At 42.0% G+C, this 15,974-nt stretch overlaps 1 protein-coding gene across 3 annotated transcripts in view; it reads left to right on the top strand.

The window, feature by feature from the left end:
- ankrd6b (ankyrin repeat domain 6b) overlaps positions 1-15,974 on the top strand; it is a 66,163-nt gene that overhangs the window by 15,710 nt on the left and 34,479 nt on the right. For all 3 annotated transcript variants that reach the window (XM_056246432.1, XM_056246377.1, XM_056246488.1), the window contains exon 2: positions 13,303-13,570. In XM_056246432.1, coding sequence (XP_056102407.1) covers positions 13,445-13,570 — 126 coding nt within the window. In that variant the 5' untranslated portion in view covers positions 13,303-13,444. The remainder of the gene's footprint in view (positions 1-13,302; positions 13,571-15,974) is intronic.

Here is a 15,974-nt window from a genome sequence, read left to right as displayed (position 1 = left end):
AAACTTGTATTCATATTAGGCTAACGACAAAAACAGTATATCTGTCCTCTCTGTCTCCGGGAACTGCGCGTCACAAAAATGAACCGAAAGCCACTTCAGCTCAGTCACGATAAGAAATCGGCTATGTCTAAAGCCTTTAAATGTCTAAATATTTAGGCTAATAAATGTTATCTGATTATGTAGGCTAATCCATATGAAAACGAGAGGTACAGAGGATCTACTCAAACATGCGCTTCCCAATGAGAAAATGACAAGACATGGGTGAAAATCTCGCTCTAATTAAATGTAGGCTAAATCGCCCTGAATTAAAATGTAAAAACATAATAATGTATTTGTCGAAATGTTGCGATATTGTTTCATTTAAGTTCATAATTATTCTATAAATGTTATTTAATTTAGCAGCATTACCACGAAGCACCGTGTTTCGATATTTATTTGAATAATACAAAATAAAATAAAAACTTAATTCACAAATTGCATGCCTGGTTGTAAGGATCCAAAGATCCCTGTAGACTTTAATATTAAGTGACAACAAATTCACAAGCGTTTTTTCAGATTATATTTAGTTTTGCTTGGAAAAAGCTGCCCCAAACCAGTTTTATTTCATCAATTATTGAAATAATGAAATATTTAGTAATAAACTTTTATGACAGAAATATCACTAGGCTACATGTAACTTAAATCATTTAATTCCTTCATTATCAACACTGTCTAGAATGGCGATTTAAGTGTGAATTGCGACTTCTCTTTGTGTTAAGTCAGCCTCAGACTCCGATAGCCTGTGGGGGGTTGGAGGGACAGTTGCTGGACAAAGGTGTTAATGTTCCTCTTTCATATGGAGAGTGTCGGATAGCCAGCCTGATGAGCAGGCAAAATTATTGTAAGGATAAATCTGTGTCCAAATGTAGGCCCCATATCTTATTAAATTATAAATATTGTAGTTTATTTATTGTAGCCTATTTAAAGTTTTTTTTCACACAAAATTTCAATTGAAGTTATTGTAAGGTGAATTCAACAAGGCATGCTGTGTCTTTGAAGCAACAATTAAAGGTTAAATAATTTTTTCGTGATTTGTATGGCTGACACGCAGCGACATATACAGTATTATCAGCTGTATGATGTGTTTTTACCCTGAAATGATTAATTTCGAGAGAGAGACCCGCGCGCGCAGCGAGGGAGACTAAATAAACTTGTTAAAAAGAGATCCAGCGCGAGAGAGGCAAAGAGAAACGCATGTTTTTAATTTAATTATGTTTCTTTGGACAATTTTCGTTTTGTAGGCCTACTGTTTTAATTGTTTAATTTAGCTGTAATTTCTTTGGCAATACAAATTTAAAATGTCGCAAGAATAAGATTAGCCTAGTGTTTCTTATTTTGCATCGCAAAAGAAATAAACTCTAAACAAGATGCAACCCTGTTTTAAATTAAACAATTTAAACCTTGAAATGTTCGAACTTGGTTTCAAACTTAAGTAATTTTAGTGTTCTTTTACATTACACAATAATTTAGCAGACTAAAGACGAGCTTCTTCATTTTCATTTTCTGATCGGCTGACAATCTTCATCAGTTTTTGTCGTTTGTGCAGCGGCTGCGGTTCTACAGGAATGTAGCAAATTTATGTTGTAATGATAATCAAACAAAACTCTTGACTTTAAATAAGTAAACAGATATAAACAGTTACCTATTTAAGCATCAAGGTGGGAAAATATAAACGTAGGACAACATCGGTTAACAACATCTATGCTACATTGAGATTCGATCTCGGGTCTGTTGAAGCTCCTCGAAGCTCGTGTCGTTGCGTTGATCACTGAGCTATCGTCTGTACGCTGTTAAAATTGTAAAGCCTCGTTCATGTAGCCTAAATGTTTTTATTGCAATGTTTTATGTTGAAATGTTTTCATTATTTATTCAATTACATTTCAGTAGCCTAATTTCAGTATTGTGATTATGAATTATTTTAACTACGTTTCACTTGTTGAATTCTTCTGCTACCAGCTTTCAATCGCTCTGAATCAGCGCGGTGCGGCAGCAGATTACGCATTAGAGAGAATAAACCGGAATAAACGAACACTTTTCAGAGTCTATGATTGTAGCGCCTCTTAGCGGTAAAAGGCAGCAAATACACCACACATTTTACCGCCGCGGTGGAACAGCTGATGTGGGCGTTGTCATGGCTTGCCTCGACATTTGCGTTTGAATAGCGCGCGTCGTCCGTGGGCGTGTCAGATTAACGCGTAATGAAGTGTAATGAGCTGGGGGAAAAAATACTGACAGCACTCTCTTTTCATACAGATTGCATAAACTGAGAATATTTGTTTTTTATATAAATTACTTCATTTAAAAGAAGAGAATTCAAGCTTCATAAAGAAAAACCTCTCGTGCCTGTGTGACAAGTAATCGCGGAGTTACAGTTAATCTTAGGACGCGTTTCAGAATGGACTTCACTGACAGAGAGAACGCAAAACTCGCATCATGTTTGTTTTTCTTTATTTGGTGAAAAGCACAACACTTTGTTTTTATTGTGAGTATCCACAAAAAAAATAGAAACTTAACAGGATCTAATGATGTACAACACTTATATGTAAGATCAAAATTAACAGAGTAATTTGAGTCTCTTTTGCACTGATAAGGAAAAAAGTGAGCTGGTATCGCCGGCGAGACCGCCGACCCCAGAGAGTTAATCTGTAAAATCAGTCGATATCGAGAAGTATCGCTATAAATGTTAAATCTTTATTTCTTTTGTAGCGCCCCCTACCTGTCTTTCTTGTAATTAAGTAGGACAGCGCTCCAGATTCATTAACTATATGCCTACAGATGTTGAAGTTAGGCCCCTCTGGTGTCACTAAATGAATTAATTCTCTTTTAGAAAATTAGAATAATAATCTATACTTTCCTTTTACGAAGTTACTCAGAATTAAATCTCTACGCCCCCAAACTGATGAAGTCAACAAACACTTCTGAAAGAATAACACACTGGTAAAAGTACAAAACAAATAAAGGATTTAATTGTACTAGAATGATCAAATGTTAACTGGCTCAAACAATGAGTTTCAGAATGTGAAGTGTTCCCACAATCACATTCACATTAAATGGGACACAATTTAATCCTCGAAGGACAATTTCTCAGATGCCCGACCTACTGAAATTAGTATACAGGTCCAATAGAATCAGTATATCTTAAACCAATGACCTCAATGGGATAAATGTATACAATAACTCACAAATTATACCAAATATACTCTGAATATAAACAATTACATGTTCAGTGCACTGAATAATACTAGAATGTACCAATATTTAATGCGGTGGGCCCACACACACACACACACCAGTCATTGACTCAACCCCACCCCGTTGCAGGCCTGAAACGTGGCTCGTGTTCGTGGTGGCCGGGAAACTGACAAATGGCCCCTTCACTCTCCTGAGCACAAAACAATTCAAACAAAGATACCTCAATTCCACGTGCAATGATACCGCAACTCCGGAATCCTGCAGCAGGCGTCACGCAGCTCCTCGTCCTCTCTCTCCCTCGTCAGCCGACGAAATGCACCTCCCACGCCGCCAGAGGAACCCCAAATAACGCGGGTATTTGGGGCGCTATCTGGTCCTCAAGGTCTCCCTCGTTGTGAAGGGCAACAACCAGGTTAAACAGTCTTTAGTCGGTTGTTTAACTGTCGCTGTAATCAGTTCAGATGCGCAGATATGCGCAGTGATAACTAAACGAAAACACTCGGATTCGCTCCCACACGGCAGGTTAGCCACACAAAACAAAACTATAAAAACACTGGCTACAAAGTCAAAGACGCACACACAAGCAATTCATCTTGGATCTACATTACAGTTAAAGGTTGTTTAACTTATAAAATCGTCAATCAAATCACTCTGTACCCGCAAATGCGTCTCTCTCAATCTCCCTCGCGCTCCCTCTCTCCCTCGCGCTTGTCAACAAAAACTCTCATGTCCCGAACAACCACTCACATTACACAAAACACCAGTGAGGGCGGGACTTAATTCACATAAACCAATAACTAATCAAACACCTAACTTGATGGTTAAAGCCACGTTTTCCACAAGTACACCTCTATCAAACTTGTATCTCATGCACGCGCGCTCTTAAAGGCACAAATACACGTATGATCACAAACAAAGATGAATGGTTAATTCACATTTTCTCTCTTAATTAAACAAATACAAGCTAATAAATTGAAGTAACTTATTAACAACACAGTTATAACCTACTGGGTTACATGCTCCCCCTTCTAAACATCTCATGACCCCATGAGATTACTTCTCAACACCTTAATGGTGACTTTAGGCTCAGTAGAAGGGTTTAACTGAGTACAACGAACACATTGTGCCATAGGGTGACACCACATGGTGTTACAGGGTTTCCTTTCTGAACCTTCCCCACCCTCTACATTTATGACCATCCCTCTATGAATCAGAGTTAAGGGTCTGTTAGTGGGCTGTCCCAGAGAATCATAGCTCAACTTGACTACGGGTCGTATCTCCCTTTTTGGGCGGGAATGAACTGTCTCTACTACCTCTTTAGTAGCGTTAATTCTTTCCATCTCTCCCCCTTCTAAACCAGGATCTCCCCTAGTCTCTGAACTTCGATCGGGAAACTCTCCAGGGCCTTCTTCCATGATCATCGGCTCTGCCATGTCGTCAAAAGGTCTATCCACCTCCCATCCACAGTTAACCGGTTCATCCTCCACTGTAGAGTCCTCCAGTGTAACACACTCTGGACTGTGCTGTCTCTCCACTCTATCCGAGTAGTAATAACACACGTCATCCTCTTCACTTTCAGAGGAGTTTCTCAACTCACACCCTGTCGGCACTACATTTCTTTCTCCTAATCCTCTTCTCCGTTTTCTCTCCCTAGATCTTGTCCTGGTCTCCGCCGGAGCAACAACTCTTGTAGGTTCTCCAGCATCTGTCAACCTCACATGATCCCCAACTGGCAAGAGATGGTCTCGGTGTAATGTTCTTACACTTCCCATTCCGGACTCAGGTTTCAGGCGATACACTGGTAAGTTCTCTAGCTTTTCCACCACCAGGTAAGGAACAGAATTCCACTTGTTGCAGAGTTTGTTCTTTCCAGTCAATGCCAGATTTCTTATCAGCACACGATCTCCCACAGTCAGACTCTGGTGTTTCACTCGCTTGTCGTACAACCGTTTGTTCCTTCGCTGACTTTTCTGGGCAGTTTCGGTGGCTAACTGATATGCTCTCTGTAAGTCTAATTTCATTCTTTCCACATACTGTCGATGGCTTCCTGCTCCCTTTCCATCAGGCGAAGTCCCGAAACACACATCCACTGGCAAACGAGCCTCTCTTCCGAACAGAAGATAGTAAGGGGAAAACCCAGTGGCTTCGTTCTTAGTACAGTTGTAAGCGTGTACTAAACTGTTAATGTGCTGACTCCATCGGTTCTTTTCGGCTGGATTCAGGGTACCAAGCATGGAAAGGAGCGTTCTGTTGAACCGTTCTGGCTGTGGGTCTCCTTGAGGATGATAGGGAGTCGTTCTGGACTTTCGGATTCCCAACATGCTTAGAAGCTCTTTTATGAGACCACTCTCAAAATCTCGACCCTGATCAGAATGGATGCGAGAGGGTAAGCCATAGTGAACGAAGAATTTGTCACACAGTATCTTAGCCACAGTCAGAGCTTTCTGGTCTTTGGTGGTGAACGCTTGAGCGTAGCGTGTGAAGTGGTCTGTTACGACGAGAACATTACCAATACCTTTTGAGTCCGGTTCAATTGACAGAAAGTCGATGCACACTAAGTCGAATGGCCCACTGCTGTGTATGTGATTCAGTGGGGCCACTCTCTTGGGTAACGTCTTTCTCATTACACACCGGCCACAATCCTTGACATACTGCTCTATGTATGCAGACATTCTAGGCCAATAGAAACGGTCTTTCACAAGTTCCGTAGTTTTTTCTACTCCCAAGTGACCAGAGTCGTCGTGCAATGATTGTAACACAGTAGCCCAGTACTTCTCGGGTAAGACGAGTTGTGTCTTGTCTCTACCACAGGAACTTTTGGTGACTCTGTACAGAAGTTGACTCTTTATCTTTAACTTGTCTCCCTGCCGCTGTAACAGAGCAATGGTAGCATCAGAACTCCTAGTACCAGTAAGAATCCTTCCTGACTCCACTTCTCGCTTTACTACACCAACTACCTGGTCTTCCTCTTGAGCTTTCCTCAACTCAGTAGTGCTCAACTGTTCCATTTGACTAAGCCCCAAAGCTGTGGGACAAGAGAAAGCTTCAGGAATACCCTCAGGTAACACACCCAACGGATCCACCAGTCTGGATGATGAGCTTCCACTTTCAGCAACCACTGCTAACTGACAGATGGCTCTTACTCCTGACTTGGGTATCTCCTTCCATTCAGAGCAAGCAGTTGATTCACAGGGGTAGCGAGACAATACATCCGCATCGATGTTGGCACTTCCTGGTTTGTATTGCAAGCTGAAGTTATAGGTAGCTAAGGCAGCTAACCAACGATGACCCGTCGCACTCAGCTTGGCACTTGACAACACATAGGTCAGGGGATTGTTGTCGGTCTTTACCACGAACTGGGCTCCATATAGGTAGTCGTGAAACTTATCCACTACCGCCCACTTGAGTGCCAAGAACTCTAGCTGATGTATGGGGTACCGTTGTTCTGATGCACTCAGTTTCCGGCTTGCGTAGGCCACGGGCCTCATTCCTCCAGAATGCTCCTGATTCAAAACGGCCCCCAGTCCACTCAGACTAGCGTCTACATGCAGTACATAAGGCTTGGCAGGATCCGCGAAAGCAAGTACTGGGGCATGGGTGAGACAGTAAATGATTTTATGGAACGCTGCTGTACAAGTGTCGTCCCAACGCTCTCCAAAGGGTTCCGATACTCTGAAGTAAATCTTCCCATCACTTGACTTGCTTTTTTGCCCAGATGTTGGCGGGTAACCTTTAGTGAGCTCTGTTAAAGGCCTTACAATGGCGGAGTAATCCTTTATGAACCTCCGGTAAAATCCACAAAACCCCAGGAACGACCTCAATGTCTTTAGGTCAGTGGGCCTTTTCCAGCGTGTTACGGCTTCAACCTTGGCTGGGTCTGGTGATACTCCAGCAGCTGATACAATGTGGCCCACATACCGAACTTGAGGCTGGCAGAACTGGCACTTATCTATTGACACTTTCAGGCCACATTCTCTCAGACGGTCCAGGACTTTTAACAGCCTCTCTTCGTGTTCTTCAAGGGTGCGTCCGAACACAATGATGTCATCCAGGTATACTATTACTTGGAGGAGATGCATGTCACCAACAGCTTTCTCCATGAGCCGCTGGAAGGTGGCTGGAGCTCCAGTGATCCCTTGAGGCATCCGTTCAAACTGGAAGAATCCCAGGGGACAGATAAACGCTGTCTTTTCTTTATCTTCCTCCGCCATGGCTATCTGATAGTACCCACTGCGGAGGTCCAGCACGGAAAACCATTTACTACCAGCCAAACTGTCCAAGGCATCGTCGATCCTGGGAGTAGTGTACTGATCAGGGATAGTACGAGCATTTAGAGTGCGATAATCGATGCACATTCTGATTGCCCCACTCTTCTTCCGTGCTACCACAATGGGCGATGCATACGGACTCCTTGACTCTGTAATTATTCCCGCTGCTAACAAGTCTTTGATGTGACGTCGTACATCCTCGATGTCTGCAGGAGCGATGCGTCTGGAGCGTTCGCGGAACGGTTTTGGGTCTTTCAGTCTGATGGGATGCTCCACTCCACGAGCTAATCCAACATCCCATTCTTCAACAGAAAACACATCACCTCTGGTGGCCAACTTGTGGCGCAGTCTCCGTTCCCAGGCCTCAGAAATGGACGACTCACCAAACTTAAACAAACTTGGGTCTATTGCTTGGGAGCTCTGTTCTTCAGTCCTGGCAGTGAGTGTGTCAGTTGGATATACATTGGCAATTACTGTTCCCACCGGAATGGAGATATTTTTTGATGTTACATTATGGATCATCACCTGGATGCGTTGTCCTTCTACGGCGGATGATGGTAGTACCACTGGGGTTATGAATGTTCCAGCTGGAAGACTAGCGTCCTCAGGCGTGTCCACCACAAAAATCTCTTTTCTTAACGGCTTGTCAGTCTCCAGTTTACAGACAGCACACACTTCTCCCCTCGGGGGAACTACGCAATCGCCAGGTCCTATCCATCGAACTTCTCCTTCAGGTGAATCAGGAAGATGGTCCGGTTTTTTCGGCGGTGACAGATGGATTGCAGGGTGTCGAGTCTGGATTCTCAAAGCACGTGCAACACTGGATCCTTCTGTATCATGGCTAAGGGTCGCAAGGCGGGTGAAGAAACTGGCATTGGTACCAATAATGACTGGCAATTGGGAAGGACCCTGGGGTTCAGGACATACAAGAGCCAGGATGGACAACGGCTCCTCCACACCAGTGACAGAGGCAGGAAATGTGACATCCACGATGATATATCCCTTGTACGGGTAACTGGAAGAACTGAGGCCCCATATGGATAATCCAGTCAACGGGTGAATGGGCACATCAGGCAGATTCTTGGAATACCAGCTTTCAAACACAATCGTCACTTGTGATCCGCTGTCTAACAGTGCTTGACATACACGATCATTAAGCTTCACTTTTACAGTGGATGCCGGTCCTACTAGTCCTTTAGGAAGACGGCTGGATTCATGGATGGTGGTCTGGCTCTTTTTGGAGAAACAGGCTTGGTTTTGAGTAGTTCTATTGTCAGCCGTCTCAGGCTTTCCACCCTTTACCTGCCTCAAAGAACGAATCAGCTTCTGAATCACTTGATCAGAATTTGGTGGCGCTTGACACTTTGTGGCAATATGGCCATCTTCTCCACACTTGTAGCAGAAGTAGTCATCTCTTGTTCGGGCTGACTGGTATCTTAACGACGTGGAAACAGACTGGGATGGTTTTGGCCGCTGCTCTGGAACATGAGGTGAGTATTGAGTAGAACTGACACTCAGAACTGCCAACTGCTGCTGTAAGTGTTGGACCTGTTTCTTTAACTCTTGTACTTCTGAATCATCAGTTTTTTCAGTCTTCTTGAATGGTTTTTCTTTAGTTTCAATCACTAATGATGAAGTAGACATGGCTTTTGGCTCAACTCCCCTTATTTGGGTTCTCAATTCTTGAAGCTCGGCCTTGAGTTCCTGGATAACAGACGTGCTGGCTCTTTCCTCTTCATGGAAATGTATGGCCTTAGCTTTTGCAGACATTCTGTGGCGAGCCGATTCACTCTCCTCCGCCTCACGGATTTCCTTCAGCAGACTCAGGAAAGAAGGTGGGTGATTTTTTCTTTCTCTCAGCCTCAGTTGGAGCAACATCATGTCAGAATTCACAGCCCCTCTAATCAGCTGTTCCACTCGTACTTTATCGACCAGACTGTGAGTCAGTCCATCTCTTTCCACTACTTTGCTGAGGGTCTTCTCCATCCGTCTCAGGAATTCAGACAAGGCCTCCCCTGTTCCCTGGCGCATAAGACGAAACTTGAAGTATAAATCCTCACCAGACTCAGATGATCCAAAGGTGCTCTCCAACGCTTCCAGATACTGTGAGGCACTAGCTTCAGGATCAGAGAATCTAACAGCTCTTACAATGTCCATTGCAGGTCCCTTGAGGCTTTCCACAATTCTGCGTCGTTTTTCTTTTTCGGAGCAGTCACACTCAGTTATCAGCAGCCTGGCTTGATCAATCCAATTTTCCATATTCTCCTCACCCATGGCGCGTATAATTGACTCAGGGGAACTGTCGGTGGCACTGTGTGGAGAAATCAAAGCATGTACATCGCTAAGAGACTTTCCTTCTTCCATCAGGAACTTCGCAAACTTTTCTGTAAAACCTGCAGAAGCGGTGTCAGCAGCCGATGCCTTTGTCTGGATTACTATGACTGGCCATGGCTCTTTCTTGTCTCCCCGTGACACTTCAGGAGGTATGCGCTTTGGGTCGATGGCTTGTCTGCACTCACACAACACCAGCAGGTAATGTGAAGTGGGTCCTTCTCTCGTGTCCCTTACACGAACTCTCCCTAGAGCTTTTACAGCTTCCATCGCCTCTTCAATTTCGGCCACTTCGGTGTGAACGGGTACGTTTAACAGCATTAAAGCATGAGTCTCTTCAATGCTAGCATCTTTGCACCAGTTGGCCAACTCTGCTTGGAGACTGGGGTCTTTTGATAGAGCCATGATGACACTTTATGCACTTTTCAGTTAATTATGATGTAATTACAGGGGTGTGTTGAGCTTAATTCCTCTTTTTCTTCTTTCAGCATCAACTATTGTGTGACTCACAGAGGGAGATCCCGGACGAGCCCCCACTTTATGTAGCGCCCCCTACCTGTCTTTCTTGTAATTAAGTAGGACAGCGCTCCAGATTCATTAACTATATGCCTACAGATGTTGAAGTTAGGCCCCTCTGGTGTCACTAAATGAATTAATTCTCTTTTAGAAAATTAGAATAATAATCTATACTTTCCTTTTACGAAGTTACTCAGAATTAAATCTCTACGCCCCCAAACTGATGAAGTCAACAAACACTTCTGAAAGAATAACACACTGGTAAAAGTACAAAACAAATAAAGGATTTAATTGTAATAGAATGATCAAATGTTAACTGGCTCAAACAATGAGTTTCAGAATGTGAAGTGTTCCCACAATCACATTCACATTAAATGGGACACAATTTAATCCTCGAAGGACAATTTCTCAGATGCCCGACCTACTGAAATTAGTATACAGGTCCAATAGAATCAGTATATCTTAAACCAATGACCTCAATGGGATAAATGTATACAATAACTCACAAATTATACCAAATATACTCTGAATATAAACAATTACATGTTCAGTGCACTGAATAATACTAGAATGTACCAATATTTAATGCGGTGGGCCCACACACACACACACACCAGTCATTGACTCAACCCCACCCCGTTGCAGGCCTGAAACGTGGCTCGTGTTCGTGGTGGCCGGGAAACTGACAAATGGCCCCTTCACTCTCCTGAGCACAAAACAATTCAAACAAAGATACCTCAATTCCACGTGCAATGATACCGCAACTCCGGAATCCTGCAGCAGGCGTCACGCAGCTCCTCGTCCTCTCTCTCCCTCGTCAGCCGACGAAATGCACCTCCCACGCCGCCAGAGGAACCCCAAATAACGCGGGTATTTGGGGCGCTATCTGGTCCTCAAGGTCTCCCTCGTTGTGAAGGGCAACAACCAGGTTAAACAGTCTTTAGTCGGTTGTTTAACTGTCGCTGTAATCAGTTCAGATGCGCAGATATGCGCAGTGATAACTAAACGAAAACACTCGGATTCGCTCCCACACGGCAGGTTAGCCACACAAAACAAAACTATAAAAACACTGGCTACAAAGTCAAAGACGCACACACAAGCAATTCATCTTGGATCTACATTACAGTTAAAGGTTGTTTAACTTATAAAATCGTCAATCAAATCACTCTGTACCCGCAAATGCGTCTCTCTCAATCTCCCTCGCGCTCCCTCTCTCCCTCGCGCTTGTCAACAAAAACTCTCATGTCCCGAACAACCACTCACATTACACAAAACACCAGTGAGGGCGGGACTTAATTCACATAAACCAATAACTAATCAAACACCTAACTTGATGGTTAAAGCCACGTTTTCCACAAGTACACCTCTATCAAACTTGTATCTCATGCACGCGCGCTCTTAAAGGCACAAATACACGTATGATCACAAACAAAGATGAATGGTTAATTCACATTTTCTCTCTTAATTAAACAAATACAAGCTAATAAATTGAAGTAACTTATTAACAACACAGTTATAACCTACTGGGTTACACTTTCAAGTTTAAAAGGCACATTTTTGCTCCTAAGTAAAATTTGTAGAAACCAGACCATTATTTGTGGTTTTAAAGTCAAACGACTCTTTATTGTCAGAACATGACGAACACTTCACGTTTTTTAAAATTCTTTTTTCCTTAACAAAATAAATATCTTAATAGAAAAATGTATTTCTTAGTTTCTGCATGTGCTTACGGGTGATATTGTTAAAGTCATGAAACAGGTTTGTGTTTCCAGACTTTGATGACGTGTATCTTCAGCACAGTTTGCAGTGATGGCTGCAATATTAATAATATTACATGTTTTAGAATGTATTACACTGTTAGAAATGCACACTTGACAGTAGCTTGAGTTGGGATGCAGATGTAAATTTATTTTCATTAACAAAAACAGCAACATCTGTAAAAACTTTAACAACCTAATTTTTAGATGATAAAATTGTAATATTCTTTACTGTTTCATTAAATGTAACCATTGGTCATCCATGGTACTAGCATACATTTAGATCATGATAATAAATGAATTAACTCGTTATCCCTTGGTGCTGTGCTTTGGTGCAAAATTCATTGCATGTTGTTTAGTTCATTTTAAGGAATACATTCCATAATCTCTATTTATAAGTATTTATTTATTTGCACACGATTCTATCAGTTAAACAATATGTTGAAGTCGTATAACTGTTGTCATTTGCTGACCTCGAGGTGTTACCCTGCGTAAATCAAGGGAAAGTGTCAGAAAAATTCATGCACACAGGAAACAAGTGAGTCAAACACAACATGATCAAATGACATTTCTCAAGTCTCTGCCAAAACCAGGTGTAAACAGTGTCAGCGTGAAATCAGTCTGTCAAAGCTTGTGCTGCCGTTCTGCAGATCCTTCTGAAGATATATTACTTTAGAAATACTTTAGTTTTTTTTTTATTTAGCTGCAAAATGTCTAGTATGTCCAACTTTATCTGCATACATGCAGTACTCGTGTGGGGCGATTATATTCTATGTTGCAAATGATATTAGTTAACATGAATAAACTCTATAATATTTATCTTAATGTTAATTTCAACAGTTACTCTTTGTTTTTAAATCAAAATTTCCATTTGTTAGCATTAGTTAATGCACCGTGAACTAACATGAAGAATGGACAGCTTTATTTTTTATAAAATAGCATTTAACAAAGATTAATAAATGTTGTAAAAATAAATGACTCTCTGTTAGGTCATGTTAATAAATACATTAATAACTAAAGTAAACAAATGAGACCTTTTGTAAAGCATTACTGACACATATCTGTTGATATTGTGCTGACAACTCCACAAACCTTCCTCTTCTTCTGTTTCACATTGCCTGTGGTCACATCCGCTCTTATTACTCTGGAAAAATATTTCTGCTTTTGTGACAGTTGTACCATTTCCTGTTTCCCTACAGGCTTTCTCCAAAGGACATGAGGGTTAGATCCCTCCAGGAGCTGGACATCTATGGTTCCTCTCTCCTCTCATCCCACGGCAGAGGGACTCGTTCCTGTTCCTGATCCCCAAACCTCCCCCCTCCCCGAGTCTTTCCCTAATTCATGACCCAGCAGGATGCATCATCTGTGCGAGCTCTCTCTGAGCGTCTCCTCATAGCCTCGCACAAGGGCCAAGCGGAGCATGTGGTTCAGCTCATCAACAAAGGGGCCAAGGTAGCCATTACCAAGGTCAGTGTTATGCTTTAGTAATCTTAGTTATATAGTGAGGTCCAGAAGTCATTTTATTGTCATTCAAACATCTCTGTACATAGGATGAGCAAAATGCACTTCTATTCAGGTCTAGTCAAGTCAAGTCACCTTTATTTATATAGCGCTTTTTACAATACAGATTGTATCAAAGCAGCTTCACAGTGATAACATGAAAATAATACAGCAAAGTTTGTTTCTAGAAGAAAATTGCGTCAACGTCCACCTTAAGTAAGGCGGATCAATAATATTGTGGAATATTATACTACAGGGCTGTTGAATGCTTGATTCTGATTGGTTGAGAACGTTCTAAGGTGTGCAATTATTTTCAGGGAAACGCACGGCTAAAGTAGTTCCAGGCAGGTTTGACCGCATTACAGTTCTATATCACTGCGCGTAGTTAACTGTAATAACGGAAAATAGGAGACAATTCATAACAAGAAAAAAACATGCAGCCCCATGCGGTTGATCTGCAATTTTCGATGTCTAACTTCACAATCAATGGACACATACAGTTTAATTTTAATAAATAAAGTATGTAGTCCTATCTATAGGCTAAATAGAAAATAAAATTGAACATAGGCTATATAAATAAATTGATAGTCCTGCTGGGTTTTCGTAATTATTCCAGATAATATAACAAATAAATAATTATTGATAGGCCTACTTGTTAAAAGGGCTTTGTGTGTTTCATTTATTGGGTTATCTACTGTCAATTATAGAAAACAAGAATGAACGAATTAAAACAAATTTAATTAATAAATAAATAATAATATTGACACACATGCTTTTCTGTCTCATTATTGCAACATCTCTCTCTCTCTCTCTCTCTAATAACGGCATTAATAACTGCATAAAGCCGGGACACACTGACTAAGGCCAGTTATGAATGTAATTTGATACTTATGACTGATCATGCCCAAACGCGTGTTCAGCGCGTTCAGTCTGTAACTTAGCCTATTCACAGTCTGTGTTGCTACAGTTGATGGAAACAGTCAGTCTTCGAATGTTTCAGCAAGTCGTAAGTGTGTCCCCATCATTAGTCTGCTATCAGTGGCTCAAACCTCCGTTACTAACTCTAAAATGACGTTTTGGAATTAGCAACGGAGGCATGGGATTAGATGCGTAAGAAATTAGTCCTACATACAAGAGCGTTTTAATGACAAAAACTTGACAAACGTCTTGAAATCCATCATCTGAACAATGTTTCGAGGTGTGGTAACTGTAGTATAAGCGGAATAATTGACTTCAGGCCGTTGAATTATTAGAAAAATAATGCGCATTATTTTTCTAATAATTCAACGGCCTGTTGTCAATTATTCCTTACTTAAATGTCCCCAACTAAGCAAGCCAAAAGCCAAGGCAACAGTGGCGAGGAACCAAAACTCCATCAGGGACAGAATGGAGAATAAACCTTGGAGAAACCAGACTCAGTCGGGGCCGGGGGCCAGTTGGCCAACGAAGGAACAGTGTATGATTCGGGCAGCATTACAAGTCAGATTGGATCGGAACATTTAGAGTATTTATCCATTTCCATCTGTTTGGAAGTCGAAGTAATCACGCCGGTATGGAGACGAGTTGTTGAGGATCAGTGACGATGGCTGTCGTGTCGATGAGGCTGGCACTTCAGGATGAGTTGGGATGGGTCCAGGCGCAGGTCCACCATGGAGGTTCCCTCGGGATAAACAGGGAGACTAATATTAGCGTAGACGCCATCCTTCTTATGATGTAACGAGTACATCAGGATTTACGGGACGTGTTCCCGGTTCCGGCTGATCTAAACTATGCAGCCTAATTTTGAATTAAGGAAGTCTATAGTGTGTTATGTGTATGCTAGGCCAAAGAGATGTGTTTTTAGTCTAGATTTGAACTGACAGAGAGTGTCTGCTTCCCGGACAATGTTAGGAAGATTTTTCCAGAGTTTTGGTGCTAAATAGGAAAAGGATCTACCGCCTGCAGTCGATTTTGATATTCTAGGTATTATCAACTGGCCGGAGTTTCGAGATCGCAATAGACGTGAAGCACTATAATGCGTTAAGAGCTCGCTCAAGTACTGCGGAGCTAAACCATTTAGTGCTTTGTAAGTAATCAGCAATATTTTAAAATTAATATGGTGTTTAATAGGCAGCCAATGCAGTGTTGACAGAACCGGGCTAATATGGTCATATTTCCTGGTTCTGGTAAGAACTCGAGCTGCTGCGTTTTGGACTAGCTGTAGTTTGTTTATTAAGCGAGCAGGGCAACCACCCAGTAGGTGTTAATTTACATAAGAATATTGCATCTGAAGACTTTGGTCCTGTCGTAAATGGCTCACTTGTGGCCAATGGCTGCCTCGTACACGTGCCTGTGAAGTCCATTCATTCAAAACGCTTGTCCTACATAGGGT

The sequence above is a fragment of the Rhinichthys klamathensis genome, unplaced genomic scaffold, assembly GCF_029890125.1.
Source record: "Rhinichthys klamathensis goyatoka isolate OS25496 unplaced genomic scaffold, OSU_Roscu_1.1 h1tg000001l_1, whole genome shotgun sequence".
In the NCBI taxonomy this organism is placed as follows: domain Eukaryota; kingdom Metazoa; phylum Chordata; class Actinopteri; order Cypriniformes; family Leuciscidae; genus Rhinichthys; species Rhinichthys klamathensis.
The sequence above is the reverse complement of the archived record's forward strand: the minus strand, read 5'-3'. Positions and strand labels throughout refer to the sequence as shown.